General features: G+C 41.3%; 1 protein-coding gene across 1 annotated transcript in view; it reads right to left on the reverse strand.

The window, feature by feature from the left end:
• LOC126419253 (lysosome membrane protein 2-like) overlaps window positions 1-20997 on the reverse strand; it is a 384735-nt gene that overhangs the window by 12905 nt on the left and 350833 nt on the right. Inside the window, exons 8-9 of the mRNA XM_050086410.1 lie at window positions 19943-20081; window positions 5749-5867 (exon numbers count right to left, since the gene is read on the reverse strand). Of these exons, the coding sequence (XP_049942367.1) occupies window positions 5749-5867; window positions 19943-20081 (258 nt within the window). The remainder of the gene's footprint in view (window positions 1-5748; window positions 5868-19942; window positions 20082-20997) is intronic.

Raw genomic sequence — 20997 nt, forward strand, 5'->3', positions numbered from 1 at the left:
ACATTTTCGTTTTTTTTCTGACATTTCATTTCTTATAAATTGTGTTAGCTGCTCTTCTATATCTAACATGTGTGTCACTTCGTGTTCTATTTGTGCTTGTTCTGGTGGCTGTCTTAAGATTTCGTTTTCCTCTGACTGTTTAATTGATGCGTGTTGTTCTTGGTTTGTTTGCTCTGGGATGTTTGCGTCCATTACTGTATTTTCTTCTTTTTCTTCTGATTGCACATTATTTTGTTCCAGTATTTGTTGTACTTGTTGTTTGATGTTTTCTAATTCTGACTGGGGTATCCTGTTATTTTTATTATTACACGGATCTGATCAATTAGTCGTTGTTCTGTTAAAAATTTTAATTCTGGGTACCTGGTAATAAATGTTGTGTATACTTGTGATCTGTATTCAGTTGTGTTGGTTCCTAGGTTTGTTGCTTGGTAATAACAGAACATGAGGTGTCGATTAACTTCATCTGACCATCTCATCCTCTGCTTTTGTTTTCCTTATAGTGTGGTTGCAGGAAGCATATCCTGCAAAACACCTCTATTTGGATTTGAATCATTTTCCAGTTGGCTAGCAGTGTCGTTACCATTGTGGGCGGGCATAGGGTTCAAGCGTCGTCCCCGACCATGACGGCGCTTGTCCGAGGCTTCTTTAGTTCTGTCATGAACCAACTTATCACACTAAAAGGTAGGTTAGCCCTATTAGTGATTTGTTCTTCCCGTCGCCTTTTACGACTGGCATAACATACCGGAGGCCTGTTCTTTTCCCGGGCCTCCACACTATTATTATTATTATTATTATTATTATTATTATTATTATTATTATTATTATTATTATATTATTATTATTATTATTTTACTGAGAGCAGCTTAAGTTTTATAAATATATTGAGAATTTTGTTATACTACAAATGCTATTAATTTTGCAGTCTCATATTTATCTGAATTTAAAAATGTGTGACCATCCAGAATGTATACCTGTTGTTGTTGTTGTTGTTGTTGTTGTGGTCTTCAATCCTGAGACTGGTTTGATGCAGCTCTCCATGCTACTCTATCCTGTGCAAGCTTCTTCATCTCCCAGTACCTACTACAACCTACATCCTTCTGAATCTGCTTAGTGTATTGATCTCTTGGTCTCCCTCTACGATTTTTACCCTCCACGCTGCCCTACAATGCCAAATTTGTGATCCCTTGATGCCTCAAAACATGTCCTACCAACCGATCCCTTCTTCTAGTCAAGTTGTGCCACAAATTTCTCTTTTCCCCAATCCTATTCAGTACCTCCTCATTAGTTACGTGATCTACCCACCTAATCTTCAGCATTCTTCTGTAGCACCACATTTCGAAAGCTTCTGTTCTCTTCTTGTCCAAACTGGTTATCGTCCATGTTTCACTTCCATACATGGCTACACTCCATACAAATACTTTCAGAAACGACTTCCTGACACTTAAATCTATACTCGATGTTAACAAATTTCTCTTCTTCAGAAACGATTTCCTTGCCATTGCCTGTCTACATTTTATATCCTCTCTACTTCGACCATCATCAGTTATTTTGCTCCCCAAATAGCAAAACTCCTTTACTACTTTAAGTGCCTCATTTCCTAATCTAATTCCCTCAGCGTCACCCTATTTAATTTGACCACATTCCATTATCCTTGTTTTGCTGTTGTTGATGTTCATCTTATATCCTCCTTTCAAGACACTGTCCATCCCGTTAAACTGCTCTTCAAAGTCCTTTGCTGTCTCTGACAAAATTACAATGTCGTCGGCGAACCTCAAAGTTTTTATTTCTTCTCCATGGATTTTAATCACTACTCCGAATTTTTCTTTTGTTTCCTTTACTGCTTGCTCAATATACAGATTTAATAACATCGGGGAGAGGCTACAACCCTGTCTCACTCCTTTCCCAACCACTATTTCCCTTTCATGCCCCTCGACTCTTGTAATTGCCATCTGGTTTCTGTACAAATTGTAAATAGCCTTTCGCTCCCTGTATTTTACCCCTGCCACCTTCAGAATTTGAAAGAGAGTATTCCAGTTAACGTTGTCAAAAGCTTTCTCTAAGTCTACAAATGCTTGAAACGTAGGTTTGCCTTTTCTTAATCTTTCTTCTAAGATGAGTCGTAAGGTTAGTATTGCCTCACGTGTTCCAACATTTCTACGGAATTCAAACTGATCTTCCCCGAGGTCCGCTTCTACCAGTTTTTCCATTCGTCTGTAAAGAATTCGTGTTAGTATTTTGCAGCTGTGACTTATTAAACTGATAGTTCGGTAATTTTCACATCTGTCAACACCTGCTTTCTTTGGGATTGGAATTATTATATTCTTCTTGAACTCTGAGGGTATTTCGCCTGTCTCATACATCTTGCTCACCAGATGGTAGAGTTTTGTCATGACTGGCTCTCCCAAGGCCATCAGTAGTTCTAATGGAATGTTGTCTACTCCCGGGGCCTTGTTTCGACTCAGGTCTTTCAGTGCTCTGTCGAACTCTTCACGCAGCATCGGATCTCCCATTTCATCTTCATCTACATCCTCTTCCATTTCCATAATATTGTCCTCAAGTACATCGCCCTTGTATAAACCCTCTATATACTCCTTCCACGTTTCTGCCTTCCCTTCTTTGCTTAGAACTGGGTTGCCATCTGAGTTGTTTATATTCATACAAGTGGTTCTCTTCTCTCCAAATGTCTCTTTTATTTTGCTGTAGGCAGTATCTATCTTACCCCTAGTGAGACAAGCCTCTACATCCTTACATTTGTCCTCTAGCCATCCCTGCTTAGCCATTTTGCACTTCCTGTCGTTCCCAGTTTTGAGACGTTTGTATTCCTTTTTGGCTGCTTCATTTACTGCATTTTTATATTTTCTCCTTTCATCAATTAAATTCAATATTTCTTCTGTTACCTAAGCATTTCTATTAGCCCTCGTCTTTCTACCTACTTGATCCTCTGCTGCCTTCACTACTTCATCCCTCAGAGCTAACCATTCTTCTTCTACTGTATTTCTTTCCCCCATTCCTGTCAATTGTTCCCTTATGCTCTCCCTGAAACTCTCTACAACCTCTGGTTCTTTCAGTTTATCGAGGTCCCATCTCCTTGAACCCTCGCCTTTTTGCAGTTTCTTCAGTTTCAATCTGCAGTTCATAACCAATCGATTGTGGTCAGAATCCAGATCTGCCCCTGGAAATGTCTTACAATTTAAAACCTGGTTCCTAAATCTCTGTCTTACCATTATGTAATCTATCTGATACCTTTTAGTATCTCCAGGATTCTTCCAGGTATACAACCTTCTTTCATGATTCTTGAAGCAAGTGTTAGCTATGGTTAATTTATGCTCTGTGCAAAATTCTACAAGGCGGCTTCCTCTTTCATTTCTTCCCCCTAATCCATATTCACCTACTATGTGTCCTTCTCTCCCTTTTCCTACTGACGAATTCCAGTCACCCATGACTATTAAATTTTCGTCTCCCTTCACTACCTGAATAATTTCTTTTATCTCGTCACACATTTCATCAATTTCTTCATCATCTGCAGAGCTAGTTGGCAAATAAACTTGTACTACTGTGGCAGGCATGGGCTATGTGTCTATCTTGGCCACAATAATGCGTTCACTATGCTCTTTGTAGTAGCTAACCCGCACTCCTATTTTTTATTCATTATTAAACCTACTCCTGCATTACCCCTATTTGATTTTGTATTTATAACCCTGTATTCACCTGACCAAATGTCTTGTTCCTCCTGCCACCGAACTTCACTAATTCCCACTATATCTAACTTTAACCTATCCATTTTCCTTTTTAAATTTTCTAACCTACCTGCCCGATTGAGGGATCTGACATTCCACGCTCCGATCCGTAGAACGCCAGTTTTCTTTCTCCTGATAACGACGTCCTCCTGAGTAGTCCCCGCCCGGAGATCCGAATGGGGAACTATTTTACCTCCGGAATATTTTACCCAAGATGACGCCATCATCATTTAATCATACAGTAAAGCTGTATGTCCTCGGGAAAAATTACGGCTGTAGTTTCCCCTTGCTTTCAGCCGTTCGCAGTACCAGCACAGCAAGGCCGTTTTGGTTAATGTTACAAGGCCAGATCAGTCAATCATCCAGACTGTTGCCCCTGCAACTACTGAAAAGGCTGCTGCCCCTCTTCTGGAACCACATGTTTGTCTGGCCTCTCAACAGATACCCCTCCGTTGTGGTTGCACCTACGGTACGGCCATCTATCACTGAGGCACGCAAGCCTCCCCACCAACGGCAAGGTCCGTGGTTCATGGGGGGAATGTATACCTACGAGCCGCTAATGTGCAGACGGAAATCATCAAATTTTCATCAAACTTTTTCGGTTGCATCAGTCTTCTGATTGATTTCATGCACTCCGCCACGACTTCCTCTCCTATGGCAACCTCTTCATCTCATTTTAGGCCTTACACCCATCTTGCTCCATTATCTGTTCGATTAAGTAAAAGATAGGTCTTGCTGCTTGGGCAGCAAAATAACTAATGGTGGCAGAAGTAGAGAGGATAAAAAATGTGTACTGGCTTTAACAAGGAAAGTGTTTCTTAAGAAGAAACATTTGTTAACATCGAATACAGACTGAAGTATTAAGAAATCTATTGTGAAGGTATTTTTCTGGAGTATAATCACGTACGGAAGTGAAACATTGACGATGGATGGAGAAGAAGATAAACTGAAGCTTTCGAAATGTGGTGCTACAGAATAATGCTGAATGTAAGGTCACGTAACTAACGCGGTGTTGAATAGACCTGTAGAGGAAAGAAATTTAAAGCACAACTTAAAGAAGGGATTCTGTTGATAGGACACATTCTGAGAGATCATGGGATCACCAATTTGGTGTTCGACGGAAGTGTGCGGGATACAAATTTTAGATGAAGACCAAGAGATGAAAACAGTAAGCACTTTCTAAAGTCTGTAAGTCGCAGTAGTTATTCGAAGATGTTGAGGCTTCCACAGGCTTGACTAGCATGGAGAACTCCATCAAACGTATCTTTGGACTGAAGATCACAACATTCCCATCTTCATCTTCCGCTACAGTTTTTAGCCTCTGCATCTTCTCGTAGTACCACGGAAGGTACTTCCTGTGTCTCAACATGTGCAATCGTACTGGCCTTTCTTCTTACCAATGTTTTCCACGAATTTCTTTCTTCACCGATTATCCTGACAACCATCTCATTTGTATCAGTCCACCTAGAACTCAACTCTTTGCTTAACACAAGATATCTAACCCTTCGTTTGTCTTCTTTTCAACTTCTACTACAGTCAAAACGTACACCCTCAGAAACTTCTTCTCATTATTATGGTCAATGTTTGATACTAAGGGCTTCTTTTGGAAGTGTTGTGTCGTAGAGAACGATAATATATTCTATCGCAATGTGAAGACCATATTTTACTTCTTTTACCACAGTAATTTTTTGTAATTTCACATTAAATTTGAGCATATTATTAGAATGTGGTGAGACAGGTTCATTTTGAGGATACCAGGGTATCTTGATAACTGTGTGTGGAACCAAGTCCACCGAAACGCTGAGCTGTTGAGTCATCCTTTCCATGTAATACGATCTGTCCCTAGTGCGGGGAAAAACTGCTATATCTTTTATACTATGTCTTTGCTCCCAGGAAATAAACAGTGCGAAACTCCCGAGCAGTACGAACTGCGACTTCAGCTACAGGTCTGAGAACCGAATGTTGTTGTAAAATAAACGCAGCAGCTCAACTGAGAAATAGGTTAACTCACCTCGTGGATTACGAGATAGGGCTCGTGCTTCTCGGGTACTGGATTCAAGCCATTCACAACGGTCCTTATCTCCTCGTCAGCTGTCAGGAAATGCGGTCCAGACACCACGAGTGGAGCTCCTGCGAAACAAAGACTTAATGGTTCTACTGTTATTTTATGGCTCCTTATAATCTTATGGTTACCGCTGAAGAAAACTTTTTTGACTCTTCAGTCCATGCAGAAAGATACCGATCATCATCATCATCATCATCATCATCATCATCATCAGCAGCAGCAGCAGCAGCAGCAGTTGCCGGAAGAAAGTTATTTAAATCAATACTGACGATGTAATATTTATATGTACAAATTACATTATTTAAGTAACACGGAGTAAATTGTACACACTTCACAGAAAAAGAAGACAGTGGCAAAGGTCCAATTTATACTTAGTGGATGAGGTCTGTATCACATATGCTTATCATTCAATGTTTGCTTTCACTCTTACGGTGTCTGTGTATGTGGACTAAGCTGTGAGCCTACAGGACTGCTCAGTTCATCTGACATTACTATACACTCTTTGGTATTTTAAGTGGGGATGAGCATAGAAACTTCTACCTGGGTTTCCGTGGCTAGAAATGGTTAGTTTATATATTTCAGGGAAAACAGACTTGGGCAAGGCATTCATTTTATATAATTTTATTTATTCTGTGGGAAAGTCGGTATTTGTCTAGATGAATGAATGATTTCAATTGGTTACTTTGAAAACAGAGTCTACCCATGTTTCAATTTTCGGGTTTTTAACATTCGAAATAGCTATATTATGGTTACACAAACCTTCATGTTACTCGTTCCCGTGACGTTTCCTCTCACTTCGTGCAGCAATATGCGGGGAAAGATCATCGCATTTGTTTTCTTGGACGATACACTGTTTCTCCCTTCTAATGGATTAGGTTCCTGTATCATTTTCCTGGTGGAGTTCTTGGAAGATGAGCGTCTGATCATCCGCGGTGAGGAAACGTTGTCAACACGCTGGTGAGCCAGCATATTCTGAAGGTGCAACATTTCAGGGAAGGACTTCAGCCTGGGTACCAAGGTCGTTTCCTTCAGATGGTGGTTTGTGAGACTTGGTTAGTATTACTGACTGAATGCGTTCGGGCATGACGCGTATGTAGACATTTTACGCAATAAGCGCAATAGAGTTTAAGTAAGTAACGGTTACTACCATCCTAATTAAAAAGGTGTGTTCAGTTTTATTTTTAAAACATATGCAGGCTCGGTAGTATGCTGCTATGTAAAATATTATCTATCAATAACGACTACAAATCCCCTGAAGCTAATAGTAAGAAACCTGCAACAGTGTTTAGGATGCTGGCAATACATCCATTTTTCGCGGAAAGACCTGTTTGTTTTGATCTACATAGGTTCACTGTTAGCTGAAGTGTGCTTGGATGATGGATTTGACAGCCAATCTTTGACACGACTTTGAGACGACATTCGGCTCTCGGAACCTCTAGCGTCATTTCGGTAATAGGATGGTGCTCCCTGCTTGTCAAGGTTTCGTAGCTCGAGTACATGCTACGCGGGTGTTCAAGATTTGTTACTTACAAATACATTCGTTATGTGGCCACCTTACTAACAAGAGGTGCTTTTATACTGTCAGTATCAGGCAGTTCTCTGTTTGCCACATTTCTCACCTACAAAGTCCACAGCAAATTCACTTGTCAGCAGCTCCGCTGGGGAGGAGTACTATTTTCACCTGCAGTGGCTTAACACAGATACCAGTCAAACATTTGTAATGTATGAAGTAACTGAATTCAAGGACCCAAAGTGTGATAATTAATACAGAGTAAACTTCCGGCGCAACCAAAGCTCGCTTGAGACGTGCCGGGCAATTTTTTCACGCTCCTGTATTTCGTTCAAATTACAAATTAAAAATAGTCGCAACGGTTTGAGTGAATATTACACAGTCTTTCTTTTCGCTTGTAACTTATGTTACTTCCAATTTATTGCTAATGAACGGATTTTTTTAGAACTTATTGACAATTTGAACTATATGACCTCTGATCTTTAGCTCTACATCATTGGAGGAGAAATAATTTGTATCTACCAGCGTCTTTGCTTTATAAAAACTTCCCTGTTTTGTGCCTGAAATCAGCCGTATAATACTTTAATTTCACTGTGTATGATTTTATTTACAGTGTGAATTTTTTAAATAACTCATTTTATAAAAATACCTATTGTGAAAGTGATGTGTTTATCTGAAATGTGTTTGCAAACGCAGAAAACACGAGAAAAAATTAACGTATTTCGCAATACCACCACCACCACCACCACCACCACCACCACCACCACCACCACCACCACCACCATAATAATAATAATAATAAGAAGAAGAAGAAACTAGCGAACAAGGAACGACAGAAAACATAAAAACGGTTTCTCAATTTAATGTTGGCTCAAAGGCATTATCTGCAGATTAACTAACAATTTAAACATCAACAGCCTTAGTGTTGAAACAGAGGATGTTTCAATAATCTTATCCCATTCAGATATTTAGCTACTGTTATTTTTGTTTCTCCGTAAGCAGAACGCATATTTATCCATCGTGAAAGTGAGAAATACACCACTTTTACGCATTATCATGATTCTCACTACGTGAAACATTTTTTGTTTCTGACATTTCTGAGCTGTCCAATAGAAAAAGAAGCTTTGATAATGGCCACATAGCATTTTTTCAATTAACTTTTAACTACTTTTTTTAAAAAAATGGTTGCCTCTCAGCTGGGACACACTGAAGTACAGTCTTCTAAAATGGCCTGTAGTATCTCCATGAATAGCAATTTGGAAATTTGTGGTAAGGGCTATGGGACCAAACTGCTCACACACACACACACACACACACACACACACACACACACACACACACACACACACGCCCGAGGGAGGAATTCAACCTCTGACGGGGGCAGCCGCGCGAACCGTGACAAGACCGCACAACTACCCCGCACAGCATAGTGTGATTAACAACTTCCTATTCCGCAGAAGTATTGTTCAACAGTGACAACCGTACTACTACTACTACTACTACTACTACTACTACTACTACGGATCTCGCTCGTCACCAGCAGCCGTAATGGCGGCGAAAGCCTGAAGATGGTCTGAGGAAACGGCTGGAACATTTTCTAACAAATAAAACGTGGGAAAAGGCGATCGAGATTCTCTATTTATTTTTAGCATTTTATACTGATCACTGAACTCCAATCACAGAATGCTTTCTAAAATGGTCGAATGAAGGATGCCCAAATGATTACATCAGTATGCAGTGTATCCCACCCTAGCTACTACTCAGGCTCGCATTCTGGTATGCAAGCGACAATAAAGCTGCCGAATGGCATCCCGCAGTAGACTGACTAAAGCAGTTTGCGCCTATTATTGGAATTCGGCAATGGTTGTTGCAGGTTATAGAGCAGGAGTATGTTTCCGTTTCACTGTGTCCCGTATGTGGTTAAGTGCTCTTGCTGGCCAGAATAGTAGCATTACAGCATGAACACATTATATAGCGTCCATATCTGGACGTGCATCGTCCTGTTGAAAATGAACACTTTCGGGCCATGGAAACGGCAGTAGCATTGGGGTGACAACGTGTGCAATGTTACAGACACTGGTTCCTGTACACAGCAGAAACACCAAATTTGACCGCGAGTTGGAACTGATGGCTTCCCACACTCTGAGGCCTGGGATGAGACCTGTTTCTTGTCTCCGCAAGCACTCTGGAATAGGTCGCTCATCCGGTCTACGCCATACAGGTGTAATGTCCATCACTCGCATACAGACAACCTACTCTCATCACTGAAGATGACAGCGTCATTCCACCCTCCAGTCAACTCTTTCACGGCACCAGAGCAGCCATGCTCGTTGGTGTCGTGGCGTCAGTGGCTGTCTTGCCAGAGGCACACGTCAGCTTAGTCCTGATGCCAACCAACTGTTCCCAGTGGTCCTCGGCTGAACATATGCCCCCAAGATCTTCTCTGGATAAGGTTCGGACGGCCACCGCTACTCTAAAATCTAGCCGATATTTAAGTGCGTTTGTGTTACGTATGTGACCAGAACATATTCTACAGACGTGGGAATGTTCCCAAGTGCCCAACACGAGCAACAATCCGTTGATGCGTTCGTTCAGCTTCCCGTAGGCACACAATGCGGCCCCGCTGAAGTGGCTGCCGTTATTCAACACGAGTACGTACTCTTCGTTTGGGCACGGTTATAAATAAACGAAAAATGTATCTAGTCAAAAAAGCAAATAAGAATTCGCTTGACTCCTTTCTGAGAGAAAATCTCCACTCGTTCGAAATCAGCAATGTCAGTGTAACCCAGATTTGGCTTGAATTCAAAGAAACTGTATCCACAGCAATTTGGAGACTTATACCAAATACATTAGACGACAGAGATGATCTCCCTTCGTATACATACAGGTCAGACCACTGTTGCAGAAACAAGGAAAAATTCGTGTCAAATTTAAACAAACGCGACGTCTCTAGGACTGGCGATCTTTTACAGAAACTCTAAATTTAGCATGGACTTCAGTGCGAGATGCTTATAACAACTTCCTCAACGAAACTTTTCCTCGAAACCTGGCAGAAAATCCAGAGACTGTGGTCGTATGTAAAGTCTGCTAGCGGCAAGAGAGAATCCATGCTTTCTCTGCGTGATTGCGATGTAGATACTATGAACGACATTGCTGCTAAAGCAAAGTTACTAAACACAGCCGTTCAAAATTCCTTCACCAAAGACGACGTAGTGAATATTCCACAATTAGAATCAAGAACAGCTGCAAACGTAACTTAGAAGTAGATATCCTCTGAGTGGTGAAGCATCTTAAATCGGTCAACAAAAGCACGTCTTCCGGTTAAGACTGTATACCAATTAGGTTCCTTTCAGAGTATGCTGTTGAGATAGCTCCATAGTCAACAATCATATACAATCTCACTCCAGACGAAAGACGGGGAAGTTGCACAGGGCACACCAATATACAAAAAACACAGTAGGAGTAATCCACTAAATTACAGGCCAATATCAATAACGTCGATATGCTGCAGGATTTTGGGACCTATGTTGTGTTCCAATATTGTGTATTACCTCGAAGTCAGTCTACTGACTCACAATCAACACGGATTTAGAAAGCATCGTTCTTGTGAAACACAACTAACTCTTTACTCAAACGAAGTATCGAGTGCTATTGACAAGGGATTTCAAATTGATTCTGAATTTCTGGGTATCCAGAAGGCTTGTGGCACTGTACCACCCAAGCAGCTTGTAGTGAAACTGCATGACTAATGGATATCTTTCTCAGTCATGTGACTGGATTCGTGATTTCCTGTCAGAGTGGTCACAGTTCGTAGTAAATGACAAAGTCATGGAGTAAAACGGAAGTCATTTCTGGCGTTTCCAAAGTTAGTGTTATAGGCACTTTTATGTTCCTTATCTATAGTCTATACACGATTTAGTAGACAACACGAGGAGCCGCCTTAGCTTGTTTGCAGTTGATGCTGTCTTTTATCGTGAAGTAAATTCTTCGGAAAATCACAACGAATTGCAAAACTCTTTGCAAAAGACATCTGTATGCTGCGAAAATTGGCAATTGACCGAAAAAAATTAAAGTGTGAGGTGATCCATATGAGTCTAAAACGAATCCATTAAACTTTGGTTTCACGACGAAAAAGCGAAATTTAAAGACCTTAAATTGATCTAAATAGCTAGGAATTACAATTACGAACGCTTTAAATTCGGAACAACACACAGAAATCTTTTAGGGAGGCGAACCGAAGACCGCGTTTTATTTGCGGAACACTTAGAAGATGCAACAGATCTACTATACAGACTGCCTACAATACGGTTGTCCATCCTCTTCTGGAGTACTGCTGTGCGGTATAGGATCCTTAGAAGATACGATTAACTGTGTATATGGAGAAAGTTTAAAGAAGAGCAGCACGTTTTGTATTATCCCGAAATATCGGAATGTCACGGACGTGATACAGGATTTGGGATGTGCATGGCGTTTCTCGTTGCGGCGAAATCTTCTCACGAAATTTCAATCAGCAACTTTGTTCTCTGAATGCGAAAATATTTTGTTGACGCCGGCCTACATAGAGAGAAACGACCATCATAATAAAAGAAAGTGAAGTCAGAGCTTGCACGGAAAGATATAGGTGCTCATTTGTTCCGCGCACTATTCGTGATTGGAATCAGTATTATTGTCAACGTGGTTCGATGAACCTTTTGCCAGGCACTTAAGTGTGATTTACAGAGTATGCATGTAGATATAGATGTAGTCTAGAATGAATCTTGCAAACTGTAAACTCGGCACAGTTACTGTCTGCAGAGGAAAGACAGGGGGTGCGCAGACAACTCTAGTGAGCGGCATCTGATCGCCGATGACCGTGACAAATGAATCGCTGCTACTACAGCCCCTCTGTATCTATGTATTATATCCTGGTACCACTGAACACAGTCCTAGAGGATATTGTATTTTTTTATTTTCTGACATTACATTAAACTCTCTAGTACATACATGATGGGCTACAGGGACATTTTACTGCTGACATTGTGGGGCGGTGGGTGGAATTATTATTTACTATTGCGTAAATGTTTGAGTGTTGAAACACTTCCCGGCCAATTATCCATATGTGGGGCGGCAGATAGGGAAGATATTGTTGTTGTATATAAATATGTTTGGTTTGTAGAATGTAAAACCCGTTCCTATTATTTAGAATGTTATTTATGCTGTCTTTCGCCGTTCTCAACACTGGCTCTTTAACTACAATATTGGCCACCGGAAAGTGATTAGCAAAACGTGAAGCCTGTAATTAGAATTCCTAGTGCCCACTTCATCTGAGAATACACTTATAGTTACAGCTTATAGCTCTGAGGAATTAGGAGATTGTCCGGGATTTATAATCAAAAACGGTCTTGTTAAAAAAAAAACTTTCTGTATTCTGAAAGTCACAGATGAAAACAAAAGAATCCACACAATCTAACTAACAGAGCAGTTCAGAGTCTAATGCGCTGATGCCACTATAACTGTCCAAATTAAATGTTTAAGTGAATGCTCGCCATAATTTGATGATAAGGTTCATCAAACGCCACGCTAAATAATTGGTAGAATGTCTGTCCCGCGGCGGCACGTGAAAATACGACATAAGAAAACTGAAGATCGATAATTAAAGTCAACCCAGAATTAACACTTCACTCGAAAATGATTTCATGGTTACGCGTATTCCGAGTAACTTAATACGGCATCCGAGGCTGTTTGTAGCAATGATACCGACGCGACGCGACTCCCGACACAGATGGCGTGCGTGCTATTCAGCGTCTGGAGAGAACTGGGGCCTTGCTTCCTCGCGCAGCGCTCTTATATATAAAGACGCGGTGCTGACGGCTAAGGGAACGCCTGATCAAATCGGCTCTCCCGACTAGCCGCTGGGCTAGTAATGCACCACTTTAAGTTACCGAATAAATCATAGCTTCTTTTGCTTATGGCCGATGAAGCTCTTAATTTAAATGTGCATTCAGCACGCAGGTAAGTATTGATGATAAAATTTTGACGTGGCTAAGTTAAATATTTTGGGCGAGAGAATTAATTTAATTACACTGCACGCAGTAGACGAGCTCTGAACTGGCACTTTGGAGATACGCTATCGCTATAGTTTTATAGTTATTCAAATGAAACTTCTCATATCTTCATAGTTATAGCGGATCTCCAACCTACTTAAATATAAACATCCTAGCCTTATTTATTAGCCTACTTAATCTATCTTGCTTCCATAAGTTTTAAGACGAAAACCAGAAAATCATGAATTTCCACTAAAATTTTAATTTGTGAAACCCAAAGTACTGTTTTTATTAAATTATTATGAAAGATGAATCTAAATATAAAACTTTAACTTTCTAGCTCTTTTCCGTTGCGCCAATGATTTTTACAGAAAAACGTCCACATTTGAAAATAGCTAAAGTTATCGAACTGATATTCAACACACATTAATTTAGTATTACTCCTGACATGCTAGAAATGTTTTAGGTTATTTGCTTGATTTTTAAAGTATTGCGCAACATTTATGACGTCAGAGCTAGTTACAGCGGACTGGCTGGCACACAATGCAAAGACTGATGTGAATTTACTACAGCGTGAGTAGGCTGCTTCCGTACAATATGACATCTAATGCACCAATATGGTCGAAAGATTGACAGGTCGAGATAGCTTGTACCTTGCTATCTGAGGTCATCAGACATCAGTTTTCCGAGTTTTCCTGTCTAGGGTTACCTTAAAGTGAAATCTGCAGCACTCTTGTTGATACGTTACAAGAACTTGAGCAGTGAATTGCACATAGTTCTCAAAATTACTAGTAGATCAAAGAACGTTCGAAAGAATGCTTAATCTCAGTAGAGATTGCCGGCGGGGTGGCCGAGCGGTTCTGGGCGCTACAGTCTGGAGCCGCGCGACCGCTACGGTCTCAAGTTCAAATCCTGCCTCGGGCATGGATGTGTGTGGTGTCCTTAGGTTAGTTAGGTTTAAGTAGTTCTAAGTTCTAGGGGACTGATGACCACAGCAGTTAAGTCCCTTAGTGCTCCGAGCCATTTTTCAGCAGAGATTAGTACAGTACGGCCTCCGAATGTGAGGACGACAACTGAACACTTTTTATCAGCAGTACGATTGGACAGTGATTTGTAATATGTAACGTGTTGAAGTAGTATTGTATTTCTTCTTGATTTATGGCTTCGATGAAATTTGATCGATTACATGGGAACTGGTCAAAGTTTACGTCTACAGTACATTTGTGTTGTACACCGTCCAGTCACATTTATGTGAGCACCGCCTGTCTTCGACGTCAACTTATAATAACCAGTCACAGACGGGAGGTAGTACCCGTTGCGAGCTAGCATACCAAAGATGATTGGGCTCACTTGTGGTTCCTCATCGTCGAAATGTCTTGGCTCAAACTCTTCTAGGGGTTGAACCGCACGTGTCGCATTACACGCCCTAAGTTAGACACTTGTGACCCTTTGGTTAAATTGTCTGGTTGATGGCAAGTTAGCGAAATTGTATGAAGTTAATATGAAATGCAACAACAGTAATAGTAATATCGGGAACTAAGTTACCGAGCCATTCATGGTGTAGGCCACACAGTTCCGATTTGGTTAGAATGTTTATTCAGAAAGCAAACTAATGGTGAACGTGGTCATATTTAGAATTACTGTTACACTCGAGCGCATATCCATTTGACACAGTTCGATCATTCACAATCTCACCGCGAAATACAAGTTCGATACTCCACCTCGTTAACTACGCGAAAAGTTGGAGTTCACACCAGGCGAGCGGCTGTTCACTGAACAGAGACTAAATGCCGTGGTATCACACAACGCGAAATTTTCTAAGTCGTTTTCACTTCCTAGCTACCTAAAATCCGACCGTCCGCTTTTGTATCTCCACCCGTACTGTACCCTTTGCTGTCTCCAGCCGAAACGTAACCTAACCTAACCTAACCGCGTCTCCACCAGCTCTCTGTCCGTCCTCGGCCGCGTTTCCCGCGTGCTGAACATCGCCGCTCAACTGACTAGGGCAGTTCTCTTTCCTAAAGCCGTCCATCTGTTTGGCTACAGCTTATTCTACATTATTTTACATTTTAACGTATTTAAATAATCTAAGCTTGACCACTTTCACGTTCTACATAAAGTAACAATAATATACATTGTATAATAAAAAATAAATTCTTTTGCATAAAACCAATACAATTACCTTCTTAACTTTGAGTATCACCGACAGTAGCCTTGCACCAATGTGCTTTCAGCTAAATAAGTAAAGAACAAAAGTACCTATTAGGCACTAAACTTTACAGCAAATATTCTATTACCTAATGATTCAATAAGGTGTCATGCTGTCTTCCTCCAATGTGTTGTGTGGAGGAAATGATGATCTGATGCTTAACTGAAAATACTGATAATTTAAATTTACTATCTCTTTTAAACAAACAAACTTACAGAGTTGATATTCACAACGTTTGTCATTTTAATGATGCGCTTCTACGAGGGTCACTGCAAAAGAAATGCACACTATTTTTGTAAAAATACGGTTTTCATTATGCACGTGAGAAAGTTTTACAGCGTGTAGATACATCCTTCCCGCTCGTTTTCAAAGTTAGTTAAACCTGTTCCCGTGAGTGGCGCCGTCACAGCATGTCTTGAAGATGGCTGCTACACTTGACGTTCGTCAGAAGCAACGTGCTGTCATAGAATTCCTGTGCTGTGAAAACGAGACAGTGTGAAACATCCACAAGAGGTTGAAAAAGGTGCATGGAGATGCTGCTGTCGGTCGCAGTACAGGTAGTCTGTGAGCAAGCAGGTTACGTGATGAAATTGGGCACGGCATTTTTGAGAATTGTCCTCGCAGTGGCAGGCCTCGTACTGCTCACACTCTGACAATGTGCAGGGAGTTAACGAATTGTCACGCTACGTTGGGATAGGGGAAGGAAGTGTTTGAAGATCATGACTCCCTTGTGCACGCCGCCTAACAGTGGCTCCAACAGGTTGGTCCAGAATGTTAACGTGCGGGTATACAGGCGCTCGTTCCAAGATGGCGTAAGGCAGTTGAGAGGGATGGAAATTACGTGGAGAAATGAAAATATTGTTCCTAAAGGATGTATATACATGCTGTAAAACTTTCAAACATGGAGAATAAAAGATAGATTTAAAAAAAACTGTGTGCATTTCTTTCGGAGTGATCCTCATATATGAAATGTCGATCGTTAAGATCGACCAAGCCGTTCATATTTTAGCATTCAGGTTTTCGTTGCGAAACTTGTTAATTTCACTTCAACAGTAAATCCTGAACTATTACAGATATGATCAATATTCCAGTTTTATTGGGATATCCATGAAATTTTATGGAGGATGGCAGATTAAAATTACTGTGGCTTGATCCCTTGCATTACTACAGAATTATATAGTTTTCATAAATTTTTCCCTTTATGGCCGATCTTCGATCCGCCATATTTACCACTGCTAAGTCTCCTTGGCCACAAACGGCTTCTACTGGGTTTCCCCTATGACGTAGGTTCACGTCTGTCTCACATGCACATTGCAGCGCTTACGTCTCAGTAGACGCCTGTGAGTTTCCCCATCTCGTGGAGAATCTGTGCCCTTTGTGGGACACGGTCTCAACAACAGGGTTCGTTTCACAATTCCTTAAGGCTGACTCTTTCGGACACACATTTAAATGAGAGCGAAGTGTTCGCTAACTCGCACCCTAGCAGTGGAGGGTACATAAAGCGTGTCGGGTGGGACGCGGAAAACAGTGTTGTCGTTGTCGTTAAGCGGAATTGGATCTATGTGCGTGTCGTCCCGAAGGGCGTGATCGTTAGCTTCCAGGGTAAGGGTGGATGGATTTGCCAAATGGCTAATTTTCTAAACTGTTCAACTGTCGTTACGTTTAAACTATAACCTATGTATCAAAATGGCGCCATCCAAAACTGCAGCGAGGCATTTGTGTTGTACCACATGACAAGGGTGGACGACAGCTGCAGAGAAGGGGATGGGGGAGCAGACGAGTGATGACTGAGCAGCTGCCTGCCTTGAACCAAGGGGCTAGCAACAGTGTCTCCTGCTTCCGAGCCTCACCATCAGGCGCCTGGTCTATGCACCCATGCTGTCTGCTGTTCATCAGTGTACGCCAGTATCACAACAGGCCGTCCACTGAGAGTCAAGTGGCCGTTGGCGTGCGCATCGCAAATGTCAATGTAAGAATCGTCGGAAGGGTATAGGATGGAGGAGGGAGCATTATGGTCCGTGTAATGTTTTTGTGGGATTTCCTGGATGACCTCGTCAAGCTGGAAGGCACAACGGACTTTGAGACCACGTCCAACCATACATGCAGTTTGTTTTTGCTCGGCATGATGTATCTACCGGCAGGATAATACTGTCGGTCACCGAGCTCGCATGGTACCTGCGTGTTTTACCTTTCTCCATTGGCCACCAAATTCCCCAGAATTAAATCCAATCTATGAACTGTGGGACCACATCGATCGGGTTATTCGCACCATGGATGCTCAGCATGCCTATCGATGCTTTCCGAAACCTCAGCTACCCTTTTCCTGCACGCTTGGCAACATTCCACTCTGCAGAAGGTGGTTATTCACGCTTTTGACAGATGATCACATTAATTTAACTGTACAGCGTATTATAGTATATCTATTAGTTATGATTCACCCTGTATACATGGTCTGCCTCCTAAGTGACCTCTTGTGTCGCTTAGGCCATAAACAGGTCCTTTTCATTTTCCACAATACGTGTTGTTCAGTACCCAGCAAAATTATGAAAGTTCGATGGATAAGAGAATTGGGTTTATTTTTGTTATACGGACATTAGCAAATATCGACAAATCTTTGCCATTTACGGGCGGATATGATATCATCCGCCTTGTAATATCTCTTTATATTCGATGAATTATTCTGATACAATTCTACCCTTGAATGACGTTTACCAATTTTTCTATCTTCATACTCGCAGAATCCATGCGCAAAGTAGTTTCATACAATAGCTATGACATGAGCGGATAATTATTCTTTGTAGTACACTCTCTGGTGGTGGTTAGAAAAGAGCTTCCGAGATTGACTTCGTGCCGATTAGCCTGAGCTTTGTTTGAAGAATTGTTATCTGAATATTGAGATGTATGTCAAAAGATAACATACGAAATTGTACGATTAAAAGGGAAATATATATATATTGCTCCTTCATACAAAAGGAGTGTATTTGACATTTGAGAATTAATGATATTCATCGATATATTGCGTAGTTTTAAATCAGAAGGGAACTTCCTAAAGACTGGATACGAACCCGCATTTAATAATCCCAGAGCTCCATTACTTCTTCGGAAGGTTAAACTTCATCAAAGCCAAATATCCGCTATATCTGAGGTTTCCCGACTGATTATACAACACTCCCAAAATTACGAGGCATTTTATTTGTAGAGATTAGCAGACTGCCGCAAAGCACAAGCCTGCAGAGAAGAAGAATCATCGCCTGATTTCATTCTAATAAGTAAAATTTCAGAATCATTTTGAGTGAGTGAGTTATGATTGTGTTTCCTATTATGAGTGATTGGTTGCTCGAACGAATTTAGAACTACGTAACTACATAATTACATAGATAGGAGGAAAAATTACAGCCTGTTTTCGATGATTGCAGATTCAAAATGGAAAAAAAAACCCTTTCAGCCTACTGCTGCATGTTTCTACCACGAAATTATCAGGGCGGAGAAATGTCAGTAGTCGAATTCACTGCAGCGGCTTCTATCCATTCAAATCCTCAAACAATGTTGCCAGCTAAAAGCTATGTGCGATCTTAACGTTTATGTACTGATCCCAAGTACCTTTTCTTCACGTCAGCTGAAGAACGTTCAGTTTGTGTTTCGTCTGCCATGGAGATGCAAGCAAGTCCTATAAAATTAAAGGGACTTCATTGTGACAGAAACTGTACCAACGTTCTCCAGGCAGACTTTTCCCTTGTACTGTATTGAACTGGCGACCTAGAAACGATAGAGAGGCTTCATCCCTGCGTTAGTCCTCAGTGGTTCACAATCCCACAATAGGCCACAGCAGTCCACCTACCCCCTTCCGCTCCACAACGAATCCAGGGTTATTGTGCTGTTCGGCCACCAGTGGACACCAGAGCCCCCTCCCCCCACCACCCTAGAAACGTCTCATACCAGGCGCGTGTAAGCCCAGATGTTTGCGTGGAACAGTGATGATGGTGTACGCCTATGTGGAAGCAGTGCTTTCGCAGCAATCGCCGACACAGTGTAACTGAGGCGGAATAAGAAGAACCAGCCCGCATTCGCCCAAGTAGATGGAAAACCGCCTTAAAAACCATCCAGACTGGCCGGCACACCGGACCTCGACACTAATTCGCCAGGCAGATTCGTGCCGGGGGCTGGCAGGCCTTCCCGCTCGGCAAGGAGGGCGTTAGACCGCCCGGCTAGCCGGGCTGGCACACTTTTCACTTCCTAACCGTTAGATCTAAACCGTGTTTGGCTTATCCAAAATGTATTTCAAACCACGTATATAGTGAAATATGAGTGTGTTCCGTTATCTGCCATTAAAACTGTGTTACGTATCATTGAACATGACTATGGCTGTTAGTTTTGAAGATAATGGAATTGCATCCTCACCATTCTTGCAGTAGGAGCTGTCCATCAAGGCATAGGGAAGACAACCGTCCTTTTCTGAGCAGAAGCAGTCTTCCTCGCCTTTCGCCAGACGCTTTGGGGCCTGTGGCACGAAGCGCAGGCCGGGAATACCGTTCATTACCTGTGGAAATCAAGTACCATGGTCAAACTCCAGTACATTTTCATAGATTCAACTGGAAACAATGGTATTGGTCAAGTATCTTGTGAAGTATTTCAAAAAGATTGCAGATGCAATGTAACTGTTTCAAAGCCAGATACTACATGTCGCTTCACTAAAGTGACAGTAGGGCATCTACTGCGAAAAGGACTTTTGCCGGATTTATTGTTAAGTTATACTAGTTTAGTGATACTTCAGTTCTGAATAGCAAAAAATTTAAATAAAAAATGTACTGCTTGTTTCGTAACAGATTTGACTGGACACCAGAAATGTCCTATGTCGAAGTCTTTTCTGCAATACTACAACCTTCCTTGGATTGGGAACTATAATCATTTGAGTACTTACATTTAAGATTAAACTGCTTCCGCGTTTCCAGGAAAAGCGAATAAGCTAGATTTCGAGTAAGAGATCTAGATGTGTATTGTGTCTTCCTTCGAAACCTGTTCAGAATTATCTGCCATTCACCTTGCTGCGTTAACTTCCGATGGTTATGCGCAATACCTAATTCATTGCTTCCGATATTTCAAGGTTTAAATGAAATTATTTGTGGAACGGTTACGTGCAGTACTATCAGCGCAACAGAAATCGCTTTGAGTAAGTTTTAAGTCAGTAAGGGCATTAAGAAGCCTCTTTCGAAAAGTGTGTACACAAAGTAGTTAAGAACTCTTGATTACGTTTAATATGGACTAAATTTCTACGTACCGTTAACAGGTTATTCAAAAGTAGCGGTAAATAAGGCTAGAGTATTGTAACTCCTGCCAATCTTTACCGTGAAGCTGCTTAGAAAAAAGTTAAATAAATAAATAAAGAAATAAGAAATGCATAGTGAATATTGCTGTTTCAGCACCATTGACCAATGTTTACGTGGCAATCCGGTGTG

This window comes from Schistocerca serialis, chromosome 9, assembly GCF_023864345.2.
Source record: "Schistocerca serialis cubense isolate TAMUIC-IGC-003099 chromosome 9, iqSchSeri2.2, whole genome shotgun sequence".
Lineage (NCBI taxonomy): Eukaryota > Metazoa > Arthropoda > Insecta > Orthoptera > Acrididae > Schistocerca > Schistocerca serialis.